At 39.8% G+C, this 18,483-nt stretch overlaps 1 protein-coding gene across 1 annotated transcript in view; it reads left to right on the forward strand.

The window, feature by feature from the left end:
* Positions 1-18,483, forward strand: part of itfg1 (integrin alpha FG-GAP repeat containing 1) — a 185,739-nt gene that overhangs the window by 91,584 nt on the left and 75,672 nt on the right. Inside the window, exons 11-12 of the mRNA XM_068317549.1 lie at positions 14,441-14,591; positions 15,431-15,539. Of these exons, the coding sequence (XP_068173650.1) occupies positions 14,441-14,591; positions 15,431-15,539 (260 nt within the window). The remainder of the gene's footprint in view (positions 1-14,440; positions 14,592-15,430; positions 15,540-18,483) is intronic.

Raw genomic sequence — 18,483 nt, forward strand, 5'->3', positions numbered from 1 at the left:
GTTTCATTCAGTCAGCTGATCCTATATACAACCTTTTAAAAAACTTGCAAAACCATTTAGTATGGAAACAAATATTTTAAGGAAGAAAACATTTACCTAATAGTATGATACATGGCATTTGTGTGTAATGTCTAACAACAATAGCGGAGAAATGATTTCCCCTATGGGGGACTAATAAAAGGATCTTTTATAACTATATTAGCATTTTGATAAGATGGCCAAACTTGTTGAACGTAAGAGGACATAAGATCTATTTATTAAATTCCCTGTCTTTACATCGTGAAAATAAATAAACAATGACCCTTCCCCCTCATGTCACTGTTAAATTCAGTTTTCAGTGTAACTGTGGAGATGACAGGACAGTGACAGAAGTGTTGTTTCTGTGTGGCAAGTAGAGGTAAGCAGATGTGATTGGCCTTCCAGACTGTTTTATACAAACTCACTGAAAGTCAGTCAGCAGCTGAGCTGCTCGTCTCAGGTCGGCTTCATAGTCGCAGGATAACACACAAACACACACTCCATTCAGGCAATGGCCTCACACAGACACAGCGCCCCTGCTGACTCTGCGTGTTTGATGTTGAAATGGACCACCCTGGATTCATAAGAGACCCCATTGCAGAAGAAATAGTTTCATGTCACACTGCAATCTCTACAGTGTGTGTGTGTGTGTGTGTGTGTGTGTGTGTGTGTGTGTGTGTGTGTGTGTGTGTGTGTGTGTGTGTGTGTGTGTGTGTGTGTGTGTGTGTGTGTGTGTGTGTGCGGGCAGGCGCGCACATGTACCATGCAGTCATGCATGTAGCAGAGGAAGCTGAGAGGAAGCTATTTGTGGAATACAAAATGAGGTCACAGATGGAAACAGCTGAACTTAAGTGATTTCCGTTGTATCCCACACCACTACATGTCAGCACACCACAATGTGTTGTACAACCCTGACTACTGATTAATGGTGATTATTGTGATTAGTGACACCACTGATTGAAACTGCTACTCCTACCCATCATGATTCACCCTCAGATTTCACAAGTGTCTCTGGGGAGGAGCATAAATCGACAATTCTGGAAGGGCTTCAGGGGGATGTGGCGCATCCTATAGATCCTATAGATGTGCCGCATCTCCAATGGGGTCTTCTTGGTGTTTCATTGATACGCCCACAACACCTCTGCGATTATTTAATAAAAACATAGCATTAACCCTACCTCTACTTAAGATTGTTTGCCAACAAAATGACAAAACATTAATTAATGTGTACCTCTTGTTTGTCACTTCCTGCAACCACCTTTTTAAATAGTAGGAGTGTGATTTACTATAAACAATTTTACTGTAAAAACATGCACTGTGATTGACCTGTGTGAGCAGAAAATCACAGAAAGTCTATTATCATCAGATCCTAACTGTTTTCACGTTAAGCTGCTGCGCTGAAGTGCATACAGTGTCTCTCTTGATAGGCAGATGCATTTATCACTTCTACTGCTGGGACATCACAGCAGGTATTTAATATTTTCCTCATTAAAGAAGCACGGTTTCACCCACCCACATCCCATCCCCTATTAGTCAGAATGATCATTTTTATGACCTCACTCACCCAATCCTGCGATCCCACAACATCTGTCCGCCTCCTCAATTCAGTAGAACATTTGTTCACATTCAGTAAAGTGCTGTCATTGATGAGACTGATCCAGTCCAGAGAACAGTGTGGCTGTTTTAATGCAGTATACCATGTGTAGGGTCTTTAAAATGGAGTTGTCAATAATGCTATGGTTGGTTTCATCTGTGTTTTGGAAAGAACCAAGGGGAGTAGAACATACAATAAATACAAATGCAATATATACGATTCAATATATACCTTCATGATAGACTCTTTACAAAAAAGCAATGAATCAGTGCCATGGACACGTGTTTGAGTTTCTTGACATGAAGTTTTAGTATTGCTGGGCATGTATACACAGTGTACATGCATCTGTCTGTCTGCGTCTCCATCTATCAGTATGCAACCCGACCAAGCAGCTGCCAAGAGCTTAGCAGGCTGTTGCTAGGCAATGCCATTTAAAATCCATCTCCTCTCCGTGTGTTAGAAGCAGTGTAGTTGTGATTGTCTCTCGGTTTTGTTGGTAATACCAGGACAGAAGCAGCTTTGAATGTGGGGGGCTGGTTTGGCCTCAAATGACTTGCTGAACAAAGAAAATTATGAAACTTTCTATGGAGCTATTTAGTAAGATCATAATAAAAGAGGGTACCATTTTATGACATTATGATTCACTTTAAAGAAGGTTATTATATCACATTCTAATGCTGTGCTCAGGGTGAAATCAGTGGAAGTGTGTGTGTGTGTGTGCTTCTTTTAAGGAGAGCACATCTGTTTCATTGAAGTTGTAGTCTCCATTGTGGTTATATTGTATAAATACATCTGTGCTTTGTTGTAATCTATGCTAGATTAGAACAAAGCACAGTGGGACCCGCGGAAATTCCACAATAAAACAATAATGTCAGACTGCATACCAAACAGATGAAAACAAATGTATTGGTATTATAAACCAAACACACCCAACATAGTCAAAAATCAACGTGGTGACCTAACAACTTTGTGTTGCCAAAACATGGATTGAGCTGGGCGGGCATTTCGATGACAGATGAATGTTAGCAGGCTGGCTGGAGAAAGGACTCTAACTAATTCTTAGATTAGAAAAGGAGCTATCTTTAAACGAAAATGCACCTGTCAAAAGAGAAAGTGGAGAAGAAATTTTAGAGAAGTGATAGTTGTGTTAGCTGACTACATGGACAGAACTGTATGCAGTTTCTTAAAGAGTATGTTTTTCAGATGCCCGAGGAGCATTTTGGATACTACATCGATTCCCATTCCAAACCGAAACCATAGCTGGACAGACTGTTTGTGCTAGCCAGCTAGTTTCACTCAGAATTTGTTACCGTTTTCTGTGTCGTTCCTGCTGTTTGCAATTTCTGCTCAAAAACATGAAAATTGTTGGAACAGTTATGACACTCTAAAATTATGTTCACGGGGAAGTCTATGTATAGTTAGTGATGGGCAGATGAAGCCCCATGAAGCATTGAAGCTTTTCATTCACTGCAGCCCGAAGCTTCATGAGACTTCATTTGCTCTAATACAACATCTGCTGGATGCTAAAATATCAGTTGACATGAGTTTGAAGTGGTTGGTATTTAGCAGAAAGTCTGTGACTAAAACTGTCAGAAAAATAAGGAAGTACAGCACGCCCTAGGTCTTTGCTGTTAATACTTTCCAGGAACCACACGTGATTGAGGAATTCGAGATTGCGATCTATTTGTTTTATATTTTACGGTAATTTAAACGTTTATGAACCATCCCCATACTGATATTAAACCACCTTCTATCTGTATTAGCTTTTCCCACACTCTGATAGACTGTTTAAAGCACTTTTGTGTTTCACGAAAGTCCAAGACTGATGGAAGAGAGCACACTTCCGGATGCCGTCAGCCAGTAGAATATGTGTACTGTATCATGTGACCACCTACCAAAAATGACATTTTATGCAAATGTTTTAAGGAAGGAAATCTACTCTGTCACATTCAGCAGCCACAATAGCAGCTGGAATTACCCGGCCATGTAACAAACCTCCAAACTGATTTTTCAGAAAAAGACAGCAACCCTGACAGTGAGAGAGAGAAGAAAGAGGGACACAGACAGACGTGAGTGAAGCGAAGGATTGAGCAGGTTTACGTAAAAGTGACAGTGAGACAACGACATGCTGCCAAGGCCCAGAGATGATGTGGTCTCTTATTCGGTGAGCCTTTGTGTAATGAACACAGGACTACATGCGATCACAGTCAAACTCCATCCTTGGGTAGTGTCACTCTTCTACATTGTACATCTGTTGTCACTCACTCTTCTCTCTGTCTTAACCAAGCTGTTTTCTTCACCTGTCACCTCTCTTTTAGACTTTCCTTAGTTATTTGCAAGATAAAAAAGCAAAAATGAAAAAATATGCTTTTTTTCACTGATGCAAAGCAAGGTCGTAATCACAAAATAAAATGACAATAAGTGAAATAAGCATTTAACCACTGCATCTCAGAGTGCTTGAAAAACCTCCTTGTTTCAAATTAAAAAAAACAAACAAATTTCATACTAACAGACTAGTAAATCTAAATTTATATCTATAGCTAAAAATGGCAACTGAGCAAAAAGAAAGAATTTGAGTAGTTCAGTTGAAGCGATGACGTGTCAGAGAGAACGCTGAAGCCTGGTAGTGAGTGTAAGCTTCTTCATATGTCACAGAAACACACATGGCTTTTATACTCACATCAGTAACATAAACCTGAACTTCTGATACAGTGAAAACAGCTAACACTACATTCATTAAAACATGGATTATGTTGGATAATCCATTTTTCGCTTGATGCACCGCTTTTAGGAAGCAAAAATGAAAGTACATTCTATTGTTTGGATGTTTTTTCACCACTTTGGGGGAGAAACAAATATCTCAGCAACTGTAATCTAAAGAATCACATGAACTATATGGCGTAAGGCATTGGGCAGTGAGGCTTTTTGTTGCAGTTATGCCTTTCGTTCACACGACAACGCAGATATCCGGGACAAAAAAGCTGGCCAAAATGAAGTTTTTTGAAAATGCTGGGTCTGCGTTGTCGTGTGGATGCTGTAACCAAAACTTTTTCTATCTGGGGGGAGTATCCCTGCAACAAAAACTGCTGTGACGTTATGCATGTGACCCGTGTTTACATCTTCTTGTCCTTTTGGCTTTTCCCTTCAGGTGTCTTCTGCATCCACTTCTCTAACACCAACTACCTTCATGTCCTCTTTCACTACATCCATAAACCTGCTCTTTGGTCTTCCTCTAGGCCTCCTGCCTGGCAGTTCAAATCTCAGCATCCTTCTACCAATAAAATCACTATCTCTCCTCTGGACATGTCCAAAACATCTCAGTCTGGCCTCTCTGACTTTATCTCCAAAACCTCTAACATGTGCTGTCCCTCTGATGTACTCATTCCTGATCCTATCCTTCCTGGTCACTCCCAAAGAGAACCTCAGCATCTACATCTGTGCTATCTACAGCTCTGTCTCTTCATCTCTGCTACCTCCAGCTCTGTATCCTGTGTTTTCCAACCATTTATCAGTACTAGTCTGCACCAAACCCTTGGTCTTGCTGCGTGTCACTACCATACTCTGCTGCTGTGCTGCCCTCAATAGCTCTGCCACCAAGGGACTATCAGTTCCGAGCACAACATCATATGGAAGCCCTCCAACCACACCAACCTGAAGCCTGAACTTCTCACCTTGTACTGTCAACATAATTTCAGTTGTTGAATATGGTCTCACATCCCCTTCCACACACTCAATTTGGCCAACTGAACCACATTCATGCATACCAACAACCCCCCCTTTAATCAGTGTTTGTGTGCTGCCAGTATCAATCAAGCCCTACATGCTTTACCATTCATCTCAACATCACACAACTGCTCTTTCTGATGAGGTAAGGGGGCTGTGGGTATGTTGCAAAAATAAGCCTTACTTTTGCGTAACATGCAGTGAGCTGCTTTATGACCCGACTTCCCACATGAATAACAATGGATCTCTTTTTCGTCTTTATGAAATGTGTGTAAATTAGTTTTATTTGTGTAGTCCCTGCTATCATTACGCAATACTTCAGTAGGCATCCCAAACTTACCGGGTCTAGCAGAACTACCATCAGCTGCGTTATGAAGGGTCACTGAATCCTGATGCGCTGACATGTAGATTTCGACCAGCCAGGTGACGTCACTTGCGGATTTCGGCTCTGTTTCCCGCACCCACACTCTTATCTCCGGTGCAAGCATGTGCAGGACCTCCTCCATAACAACCATATAAATGAATAAGAAAGTTACACAGTGTACCTTTAATTTTATCTTATTATTAATGATATTGTATGTGAAGACACTGATCGTTAATGATCCATCGCAATAATTATTCAGAATATTAAACAAGGTAGGAAACATATATATTTCAATATGCAATATCCAATTGTTTTAATTTCAAATGATCACTTCCACAACATTTTGTAGGAAATCTTTTTCAATTTTTACTAGCCACTAACAGTTTTTATCAAATCAAACTCTGAACCATGTTTGTACAAATGGCCAATTATGTAAGATTTAACAAAAATCAACTCCTTTTAAAATAAATCTTATCACATCTGTACTAATCACTATATTTGCAGCCATTAAAACAAATCACCACGTCTGTTACACTTAGTAACACATCTGTAACAGTGTTTCAATATTTTAATTTATCTTTGCCATGGCACTGACATTTTGCCACTAACAGCATCTGGCATTTGTTTCTTTGTTAGTGGAAAGCCTGGCATTGCATGCTCTTCACCAGTGTACTGTAATCTGGGATGTAAGTTGACACTGCTACTCTGAGTGACTCTTGCAGATGTGCATCAGTGAGGCGGGTTCTATATTTGTTCTTAATGAAGTTCATGTCAGAAAAGGCTGATTCACACAGATAGGTTGAACCAAACATGCTGGCAACCTTCATGGCTGCTGTGCATACACCACTGTACTTTTCAATGTCTGCAAGGTACCAAAAGTTTGATGCAGCCTGGTTGGCTTTGAGGTGGAGGTCATTTTGCAATGTTACAATTTCAATCTCCACCTGTCCCACATCCAAGTTTAATGTTGCATTTAGTTTCTCAGCAATGCATGTTGTATCCACTTGCATGAAAGGATTGGAAATGAATGACACACATAGCTCAAGCTGATCAAAGTCACAAAACCTGTTCTCAAACTCTTGCCCAAGTCTGTTAATGACTTGAGAGTACTTTTCTGCAGCTTTGTCAAAAGTCTTAGATGCTGAAGCATTGTCTTTCAGCACTGACTGCACAGAGGGAAAGTGCGGCACCATTTTCCTCTGTAAATGCATGGAGAAAATACTCATCTTGGCTTTAAATGCATTGACAGAACTTATCATGTCAGCAACAGTCTTTGCCCTGCAGCTCACAGTTCAAAAGGTTTAGTTTCCCAGTGATGATGTCAGTTAAAAATGCAAGGTCAAGTATCCACTCAGTGTCCTCCAGCAGAGAGGTGTCTTCACCTTTGGACTGCATGAACTCTCTCATTTCACCTAAATGTGACAAAAAACGTTGCAAAATCCGTCCCCTGCTCAGTAACGGGTCACAATATTCAGCTGACAGCTCCTCCAATAGCACCTTGAATCTCCTGTACTTTTTCGCTTTTGAGCGGATGCCGTTTATGATCATCACGACGGAAGTCATCACATGCTCAAAGCCGGTCACTTTTGCACATATCGCCTGCTGGTGAATGATGCAGTGGTAATGCAGAAATGGTGGGAAGTCTGTGTGACCTTCACAGTGTGTGATGAATCCTGCATGCTGGCCGGTCATAGCAGGAGCTCAGTCTGTAGTCACCGATACCAGCTTTTGCAAAAACAAAACTCTTTACCGCGTACCGCTAATTCCTAATTAGTTCTATTTTTAGAACTGGCATATGGGTGACTGATGTGGTTGCTGCAGGCGACCTGGTGCCCACTAGTACTGGATTGGCGACCCCTGCTCCAGAAGAATCCACCTACTTGCCATCTCTCAAAGACGCACGTACAGTTCAAGTGCAGATTCGCCGGCTTTCACCTTCGCATCTCTGAAGCAGCGGCAGTGTCTCTATTTATTTCATACTTGGCCAGAATTGCTTGTTTTTATGTGGTCATAATCGTGAACTGAGGCAATGTCCATGGCCACATAAGCTTTTCTAGCCTTTCCGGTGAGTAGACTGATCAGCCGAATAGCCCAACCGGTTCTCGGCCACCCACCGGTTACAGCCATTCTTTCAAAAGTTACCAAATGAACTTCAATCTCATTGGCTTCCGTTAGTTTTGGTATTGAGAGTTCAGGTGAGAACGTCAGTTCCGTTGTGGTGAAGAAGGAGCTGAGTCGTAAGACGAAGTTCTCGATGTACCGGTCAATCTACGTTCCTACTCTCACCTATGGTCATGAGCTTTGGGTCATGACCAAAAGAACAAGATCCCAGATACAAGCGGCTGAAATGAGTTTCCACCGTAGAGTGGCTGGGCGCAGCCTTAAAGATGGAGTGAGGACCTCAGTCACCAGGGAGGAGCTCGGAGTAGACCCGCTGCTCCTCTGCCTCGAGCAGAGCCAGCTGCGGTTGCTCGGGCATCTGTTCCAGATGCCTCCTGGACGCCTCCCTGGGAAGGTGTTCCGGGCATATCCTACCGGGAGGAGACCTAGAGGAAGACCTCGGATACGCTGGAGGGACTATGTCTCTTTCTGGCCTGGGAACGCCTCAGGCTCCCCCCGGAGGAGCTGGGGGAGGTGTCTGGGGAGAGGAAAGTATGGGCATCTCTGCTGAGACTGTTGCCCCCACAACCCGGCCCCGGATAAGTGGTTGATGATGGATGGATGGTTTCATGTTCCCCCTTTTAAAATCTGGTTTGTTATGTTATTTTCTCCCAGTCCTACAGCTAGGTCGTAACAAACATATTTTAGTGTTAACTACATCTGTAATGCAACATCCATGGATCTAAACTCATTTTATACTATGTATCACAATGATGAGCCTTAATCCTATTGAAACAGTAAGTTAAGGAATCATAACTGCTTATCATGGGGCAGGATAAGACAAATCCAGCTTGACTTTGATTGGCATTATTTGAATGGTTTTAGAGAGCAGATTCTAATGGGAATAAAAATGGGTATACAACAAAAAAAAGTTGATTAATTTGTTTGGATTGACTTTTTATTTTACTCAAAGTACGTGTTTTTTTATTTCGACAAGTTAATCAACAAAGCATGACTGAACATATTCATTGGCACAGGAAGTTTCACATGTGGAATTGGAGGATTTAGAAGGGAATTAACTGGAGGCTTGACTAGATCTTTTTGATCGATTAAAAATGATTGATAAGTCTGTTTTATTTCCATCATTAAAACAGTTATGTAGACACCATCCTATGCGAAAATAACACATGCTCAAAGCTATTTTGACAGAGTCCATGCCCAAAAGGCAAAAGCATTGAACCAAGGCAGATAGATAGATTTCTGGATGGAGATGGACAGACATAAATGTAGTAGATAAAAGAAAAGAAAAAGAAAACATATGACAATGGTGTAGAGATGGATGGATGAATTGATGAATAGATGGGGGACCAGTAAAGGTGGAGAGGTAATTTTGGCTTCTCAGAGGGTGTGAGGTGGAGGGAGAACAGGGTTGTCATGATCAGCAGGTCAGCTACCCGCAAGCCTACTGCTACTCTAGAGGCCAATTAGAGAGGAGGCAGGTAGAGCTAGGAATACGGAAACACTCCCTGTGGGCACGCGCACCCCAGTGTTGACACTGGGTTCACACAATAATCGAAGCGCCTTCGGCACACACTCTTGGACACATAAAAAACACTGACATTAGTCCTGGAATTGGCAAAAATTGTACATTTCTCTTATTTTTCAAGTTTAGTTTTGGGTTTCACCATTCCAATTTAGGCTGACACAGGTCCTACAAAAATTAACTGACTTGCTTTGTTCCTTGTTGCTTTATAGTATGAGCAACAAAATTGTTCCATGAATTTAATTTCCCTAAATGCGCTCATCTATTTTCAAGTTGTTGTAGCATGTTATATACTGTATATTTTAACAAGGGTTTTTGTCTGATCTCTTTCCTAGTCTTTTGATTATGGATATTCAGTGAGAAGGTGATAAAGTCAGGTAAACTAGCAGAGATTAAAGAACAAGACCACAAAGAAAATTGCTGAGAGAGGTAAAAGCATAGACTAATACACTTGGGAGGAAATAATAATGAGGTACAGGTGAAACAAATTATTGTAGAGTAGACAATTAAACAGTTGGAAACACACAAGGGCAGAAAGTGAATTATGTGAAATGAACGGAGAGGTAAGTATTTCCAAACAAACTAGAAATGACATGTATATGACTGAATGGCTAAAGGAAAAACAAAACCTAAAGCAAGCTGAGTTTTTTTTTTTTTGTATTTTCTTTTTGTTTCTTTTTTTTTCATAGATGTGCTGGTTGTCTGGCTTGCAGTTAAATCTGCTGCAATCAAAAAAGAATTCTAGGAGGAAGATTTTTTTCTTTTCAACAAGTGTGTGTTTGTGGGTGTACGTGTCTGTATACCTTGTGACCTTGACTTCATCTGCACCGTCACCCCCCCTGCAGTGCTCGAGACAAGTTCTTTTGAAGTACAAAAATCCTAGAAAGGACATACTGTATACCCATCAATGAAAAATATATGTGCCTTCTAGAGTTCAGCCTAAAACTTTGAAATGACCACAGTTCTCTCAACACACACACACACACACACACACACACACACACACACACACACACGCACACACACACACACACACACACACGTGTGCTCGCAGACACACACACATTCTTATTCATATATAAGATGTCCCTGAGAACAGTGACACAATCCCTTGCAGTGAGAGGCCTGATTATCTGCTGGTGAGCCAATCAGCGCTGACCATTAGCTGTGTCTTTTTAACAGAAGGTGATGCAGCACCAGTGCCTTCATGACAACCAGTCATATTGTGAGAGTGCCTAATGAGAAGAGAGGAAGGGTCTGGTGGTATGCAATACTGATGGATTACACAGAATGACCTTTAACCAAACCTCTGGCTAGTATGTGTACGCAGCCAAAATCAGTTAATCTGGCACTAGCCCCCACTCTTCACCAACACCACTACCACCCAGTATGGTATAAGATGCATAAATTCTGTAACATTAGCATACAGTATGTGCAGGGAAAATTGTATTCTCAGTAGATCCTTTTTTAATCAATGCTCCTGAAACACATAGTGTTAGCTCTAACAATTAATTAAAATTTTGCAGTTTTAATTTGTGGTTTTAAATACAAGCAATTGGCATGTTGGCAGCTGAATCCACACCTCACTTAACCTACTATAGCCGACCACGTAATTCTTACACATGTCAGTTTTTGTCATTGAATGAAGTGAAGAAATTAGTGAAAGTTGAAAAGAATTAGATTATCAAGGCAATAGGTGGTACATACAGTACTGACAGAAAATATCTTGCATTTGGTTTTGGACGGACTAGTCCATGTCATGTTTCTTTTGTCAATTGAATTTCCATTGCTGATCATGCTTTATGCATGAAGCAAATAATATGTTCCATTTTGACCAACTCCACAAATGTGAGGTAGTAGTTATGCTATGTGTAAACTTTGCCCTCTCACGTATCTTCCCTGCTGTTATTCATCATAATACAAATCAGTATTTTATTTATTTATTTTGAGGGGGTGCAACCCTGGTGTTCATGCACAAAGGTTGAAACACTGAAGTTCACAGTCTTACATCAAAATATCTAGTACTGCCAAAGTAAAATGGACTAAAAAAGAAAACGGCAATCAAAACAGTCAGTGGAAACCTACTGAATAAAGACATTTTAACACCAGGCTAAGAGCACTGCAGAGGTCAGATGACTGAAGCCAGTTATTGATTTACATCAGCATGTACTATCCTGACAGCCGTCATATACAATATGGGTAGAACAAACAGCCCTTTATGCCCCATGTGTTATGTGGTGTGTGTTCATATGTGAGAAAATTTTCCTAATTGGCTGCTTCATCCATCCATTTATTGTTTTTCATATCATATCATCATGTTTCTGGTGGAAGTAGGCACTGTTGAGTCTTTTGCTTTTGCTTTCATGCTTTAGGGAAGGAAAACAGCAAAAAATGCAGATTTATCTTCTGTTTCTAACTGGCTGCGTCTAATATATTGCTTCAGTCTACTATCTCCGATGCACAGTTCTAGGATGGATGACAGCATCATGTTCATGACAGTAATCAATTATTCAACATTTCAGTGAGTTACGCATGCTGTACAATATTTTGTTTGTCATTTTCTGAAAATGTGGCAGGTTTTTTTGTAAGACTGAATCACATGCAATCTAGATGACAGATGTCCCATCAGGCTCTTAGCTTGTGGCGTGCCTTCATCTCCACTCCCTAGACACATGCATTGAGTTGGAACATTAAAAAAAGCTACTTTAAATCTTGAGACAAGGGGGGTTTTCACAGATAATCTATTTTAAGAGAAGGGTTGGTTTGTTTGTTTGTTTTTTGTTTGTTTGTTTTTTCAGTCGCCAGTCCCATCAACATCTAAGAACAGGTACAGAGAGCAGTCTACAAAGACGGAAATACACTTTGAGAAGAAGGGTATTTCAATGTCTCCAAACTCAAAAGGAGTTGATGGCAGACGCCAAACACATAAAGCATAGAGAGAGAGAGGTGGAGAAAAAAGGAGATTGAATCCATAAATAGTCGGGTTGTATTTCAGCTCGATTAAAATGCTCAACCCCCCTTCACATAATGAAAGGGTCACAGCCCTGCAGTTTTCTACACATATAAATGTACTCTTTATGATAAGTTTAGCTTGTTGGATGACAAGAAGTAGATGCTTAGTGGGTCTTGTTACAACTGCAGGCAGGAGTAATTTGTGACATTGTATCTGTGCAAGTTTTTTTTTTTAATATTCTGAATAGAAGTGGACATACATACTTGCAACAAAGCAAGAGGACACTAAATCAGGATGTGTTATCAGAGATACAGATGCCACTTTCATTATGTCAAATACAATGCTTTCCTATTTGAGCATAAGACAGTCCACGTTTTGTGTCCAAATAAAAAAAATATTCTTCATGACTGTCAGTCAATCAATCCACCATAGATACTGATCAGTCTTCTCAGTGGCTGTGCCGAGTAAACAGGTTTGTAAATGATCATAATTAGTTGCTGACAAGAACTCTTAAGAGCTCCGTATTTAACAATTTGACAACTATGAATTTAGGGTAGTAAAAGCATCCACTCAATAAAAGGCAACAGTCCTTGGAAGTACAGTATATTACTGGAGTTCATTAAGTGTGAAGTTTAGTGCTAGATACCGAATCTGAAAGACAATGGTTCATTTTATGTTTTAAAATTGTCAGATATATCAAATGTTGGTTGTGTGTAAATTACCAAATTCCGCAATTTTATTCCTGTCAGACTAATTGGAAGGAATTCTGGGAGTCTATATAAGCTCATGAAAACCTCACGGTGTCACGTTTGAACTCCACCTACTACCTGTCCAACCAATTACGGCACCCAACCAATCACTGCCCATCTGCCAAAGGAATCACATGAACAATATGGCATAAGGCATCGGGCAGCGAGGCTTTTTGTTGCGGTTACAACTTTCGTCCACACGACAACGCAGATATGGCCATAGTGAAGTTTTATTAAAATGTTGGGTCTGCGTTGTCGTGTGGTCCTTATAACCAAAACTCTTTCTATCCAGAGGGCCTCTTCCTGTGATGAAAACCACTGTGATGTCATGCGTGTGTCTCGTGTCTACATGTACACAGAGAATGGTCGGAGTTAAAACTGCCTATTTTCTAACATAAACTTTATATATTTATATATTCATTCATTCATTCACGTTCCTCGCCAAAGAGGACCAGGATGTGCTGCCTGCTGGTGGGAGAACTCTGTGAGGGGTGCGCTTGGTTTATACTACCAATACATTTGTTTTCATTTGTTTGGTGTGAAGTGTGATATTATTGTTTTATCGTGGAATTTCCACGGGTTCTCGCTAGTAAATGTGTATGCCCTCGCGCATTAGCACTCACGACTCCACCTCATCGCAGATTTTTGGTAGGCAGTCACGTGATACCATATGCACATTCTACTGGCTGACAGCATCCGGAAGTGCGCTCCGTTCCATCAGTCTCGGACTTTCGTGAGACACAAATTGCAGTCGATAAGAGTGTGGGAAAAGGTTATACAGATAGAAGGTGGTTTAATATCAGTATGGGGAGGATTCATAAATGTTTGAACTACCTTAAATAATAAGATAAATAAATCACAATCTTGATCGCAGATTCCTTAATCGCGTGTGGTTCCTGGAACTTCTTATCTGCAAAGAACGAGGGTGCACTGTATTTATCTCTGTGGAGCAAATGATTTTCCATGTTCCTCTAATCATCGGTACCCCAGATAACACATCTGTGCACTATTACTGTATTCCAAACAGTGTCTCACTAATTGTGTTTGTAATAGGTAGGTTTGTAGTTATCAGAGTGGTCATCAGAAATGTCGAGAATCAAAACTTCCAGGATAATACCAACAACTTGGCATATTTAAATATGATTGTGGTCATGTGTATAGCCTGTTAGGATCCTTCATCCAATAAGGACACTTCTTCATCATCATCATCATCATCATCATCATCATCATCATCATCATCATCATCATCATCATCATCATCATCATCATCATCATCATCATCATCATCATCATCATCATCATCATCATCATCATCATCATCATCATCATCATCATCACCACCTATTGAGCAAATGATAACTTGGATTTCCCTCTGCTGTCTGTCTCTGTCTGCTAGTGGTCAGCAGGCCTTTCTGTTGGAGAATGTGCCCTGTACAGTGTCAATTTGCCATAGCGTAGGAAGAATGTTCCACATCCACTGGGACCAACCAGATTTGGGTGCCATCCAAAATGCTGTCATGGCAACATTCTTTGACATCTACGAGGATGTAAGTACTCTGTGTTGAACTCATCAGCAAGCACTGCCATTCTTTCTCCTCTCCTTTTCTCTCTCTGCATGTTTGCTACACCTGTCTCTCCTGTAATGTCTAAAAAGTCATTTTCACACTGATGTAAAAATGATTGAAGTTTATGGTTTCTCTTTTATGCTCAGCAGTAATATTTCAGAAGGGGACTGAGGACAATGGTTCAATGGTGGCTGTGCATAATCAGTAATGTCATTCAAAGTGCTCACAGAAGCTTGTGTGCAGGCTTTTTCTTCATTTTAGTAAGCTTTATGTGACAGCACTATTTAATTTCTTTCTGTGTAAAACGGATGTTGTTTTACACTCCATTTAGATGCTGATATGTTCAGTCTTATTACTTCTTGAATTTCATTCCTTGGAGATGATGATGAAAAAAGAATATTGTACATGGAATAGCGCTGAACATACTGTCATAGTCCCACACATGTGATCTTAAACTTCACAAACCATACATATATGTATAAAAAAACCCTTTTCATAGTTCTAAGGCGCTGCTTTGATATTTTTTAATGTGCTTCCACTTACACCCACTCACATCCATAATGAGCTTTTGCATATATTTCAGTAGCTGCATCGCAATTCACCGTATGTGCTTTTCTTATCAGAATTAATTTTTGCTCCTAATGTGGCCTGCCTTGCCCTCTCTCACTTACTGAGAGATACTTAATAAATGGGACGGAAGAGAGTGAGGGAAAGATAATGCTGGATCAGTCTCTCAGTTTCTCTGAAGGATAAAAATGTACATCAGAAGACACACACCATGCTCTCATTGTCTCTTATCTATGTGCTGTCTTCATTTGCAGGGCATATTAGATATGCTGGTTCTAAGCCAGGCACAGGGCAAAAATGACTTGATCATTCATGCTTTGAAGAACAATTTTGAAGCTGATGCCTACTTTGTTAAAGTGATGGGTAAGTAACTCAATTGTCCAACATGCTGTTTGCATCACTCAACTGCTCATACCTTAAAGGAACTGTTCACCAAAATATATTTGTTTTATTTAGTTCTTAATAAAATGCACTCAGTTTCTAAAGGGAATTTGGATGTTTCCCGGTCTGCAAAACTTTTCTGGACCTTTCAGGCATGTTTGTCAAGCTTGTGCCCCAATTTCAGATGGGGTATTCACTAATGCTTAGAAGCTGCAGCAAAGGATTCAACATAAAAAATACTGTTTAGGATTCAAAATTGCAAACCAGTTCAGGTTTTTGGAGACATCCATTAGGCTCAACAAGGCCTGTAATGTTTATTTTTCTTTTCTTTTCTTTTTTTCTTTTTGTTGTTTTGTTAAACATCCCTGTTCTTTAGATGTGTTGCATTGCAGTTTTGCTGTGAAAGAGATGTGTCATTGACTAATTCGCCTCAGCATAAGGCTGAGTAGGCAATGCTGTATGCATTTTTGGGAGAACTACATTGTTAGTTTAGCATTTCATTGAAAGAACCATATCAAAAAAGAACAAAGCGATATTCATACACATTTTTCTTTCAAAGAAATCCTCTTCATCTTAAATATTGAGAAGTAAAACTGAAATACTTTGTGACTGAGTGCCATTGTTGGAGGAACTCTCACTCATTGATCAATTATTATAATTGAACATGAGCAGCAATTTCCCAGAAAGAGAAGCCAAATACTCATAACTGTTTTTTGTCGGAATTACATGGGCTTATATTGGAGCGCTGAGCTACTTAGGCGGTTGCTCCATTTCCATCTCAATTAAAATTTAAATACTGTGGATGCTCTTTACTTTATCCTTTTAATGATTTACCCCAACAAGCTATTTTCAACAAAGACATACTGTAAAGTCAGCATTAGAGATAATGGTCAGTGTAGTTGGGGCCATTGGTAACACTCCATTCATGAAATAAAGGGGGAAATGTCTTATTTCATGATTGGGAAAAGGCACAGTTAAATTCCAACATATTTGAATGTTTTTAGGTATATTTAAGGTTTCCTTTGAGTCTGACATTTTAAGTCACCCAACTTCATTAATTGGTTCCAGGAGACACACATGTGACAAAAAACAAAATATTTCACATTAACTTGTCTTGCAAGTTAAAGCAAAAATAACCAAAATAACCAGTTCTGTCACAACACTATCCTATGATTGATTCTCTGATTTTCTAAATAAACACAAATATTTGTCTTGCACCCAGTATACCGACATGAAATCTTGGATTTAGTCATCTTCCTTGCATGTCAACATCTCCATCCCAGTGTAAACTGCCCACCTTTAACCATCCCAAAAAAGTGCCAGAAATGTAAAAAATGTTATTTTTTGGGGAAACAATGATAAGTAGATACTCAATAATTCTAGAAAGAAGAACACACAGCATTCCTACACACACTGATTTAGAGCAACTGTATTAACAATATCAGCAGTGTAGAGTTCAGAAATAGTTGTTATATTTTTGTCTCACTATTTTTTGTTCTCTCTTAATAGATTATGTTGGGTTTTTTACAGCATGTCTAAGAAAAACACTAAAAAAAACATTCATTTGAAGTCAATATGTTGGTACAGCAATAGTACCTGCTGACATTTGAGAAAAGTAAAAAATGTTTTACTGCTCAGCTTGAGCTGTCACTCTGCTCCTCTTATGTGGTGCAAAAGGGAGTTTTGCTCAATTTAAGGTGTGTCAGTGCAGTTGGCAAACAGATGTTTGGTGTTCTTTCTTAAGGGAGGAGCTACAACACCAACGCCACTGTCAGCATCACATACACACATGATGAGCCATCATGCACACTCAATAGTTGTATTTTAAGCAAAGTAAGAATAAAATAAAATACCATGTTAACAGTTTGTGTTGTCTTACTTACCTTACTCTCCCAATGCCCCATTTGTGTGCAGATTATTCTGTAGATAGCCAGTATCTGCGCACAAATATGTCTGCTAAGCCTCCTGTGAAAATACAATGACATTCCTAACCAGAAAAGTATTCAGAATGAAAGCAAGGAGCAAAAAATTGTCAGAACCGTTTTAATAGTTTAAGTGGGCTAAAAGCAGCATAGCAAGATTGGACTACTCAGACTCGACTTTTTGAGTTGGGTATTTGTTGGCAGAGCTAGAAGCATGCGGTTAGGAACATGTCCCTGGCAGCTAATGAATGGCTGTGGGTAAGAAGTAAGTGCTGCTAATTCAGGAAACATTTTTTTGGTCACTTGGTTGGTACCTGTTTGACCATTGGTGGGTAGCCTGTGAGCAGGCTAGACAGCTTGCTTGCTAATTTAAATTGGAGTAGGGCTTCTGAATGTGTTCCATCTTGATTTAAGGCACAAGGGAAGATCTTATCCTGTGTATTAGAAAATCCAGTTCACCCACAAACCCAAACAAGTCAGCTTGGTATTGTGATTGCCTGGCAGTTGGTGGTCACTGACCAGTAGTCGTGATGTTCCACTTCATAATGTTGTACGGTTATTATAGATTTGAAACTGAAACTATTATTCCAGCAAGTCCTCAGTTGAACTGCCAGTAGTATAGAGCTCATCAATCAATTTCAACACTATTTTGGTGATTAAGTTACCATTTTGTAGTGTAAAGGGACTAGTTTGTAGATTTTAAAACTAGCTGCATTTTAGCAACTATTAGAACATGATATTTTTGCAATGGTCCTCGGCAGAGTTTCATCTTTTCTGTTGCTATAGAGACCACAACTGCAAGTCTTTAAGGTTTCTATGCATCACCATGCTGTACTATAGGTGTTCTTTGTTATGGTGTTATTAGTTCTTTGCTCATGTTGATGAAGGGCAGAGCTCCTGTATGTTGAGGTGAATGTAAGGTCACTGAATCAATGTCACTAATGCAAATGATGGTCCATTAAATGTTGCAGTATATCTAAATTTCAACTGGTTATGATCTTGAA

The sequence above is a fragment of the Antennarius striatus genome, chromosome 1, assembly GCF_040054535.1.
Source record: "Antennarius striatus isolate MH-2024 chromosome 1, ASM4005453v1, whole genome shotgun sequence".
Classification (NCBI taxonomy): domain Eukaryota; kingdom Metazoa; phylum Chordata; class Actinopteri; order Lophiiformes; family Antennariidae; genus Antennarius; species Antennarius striatus.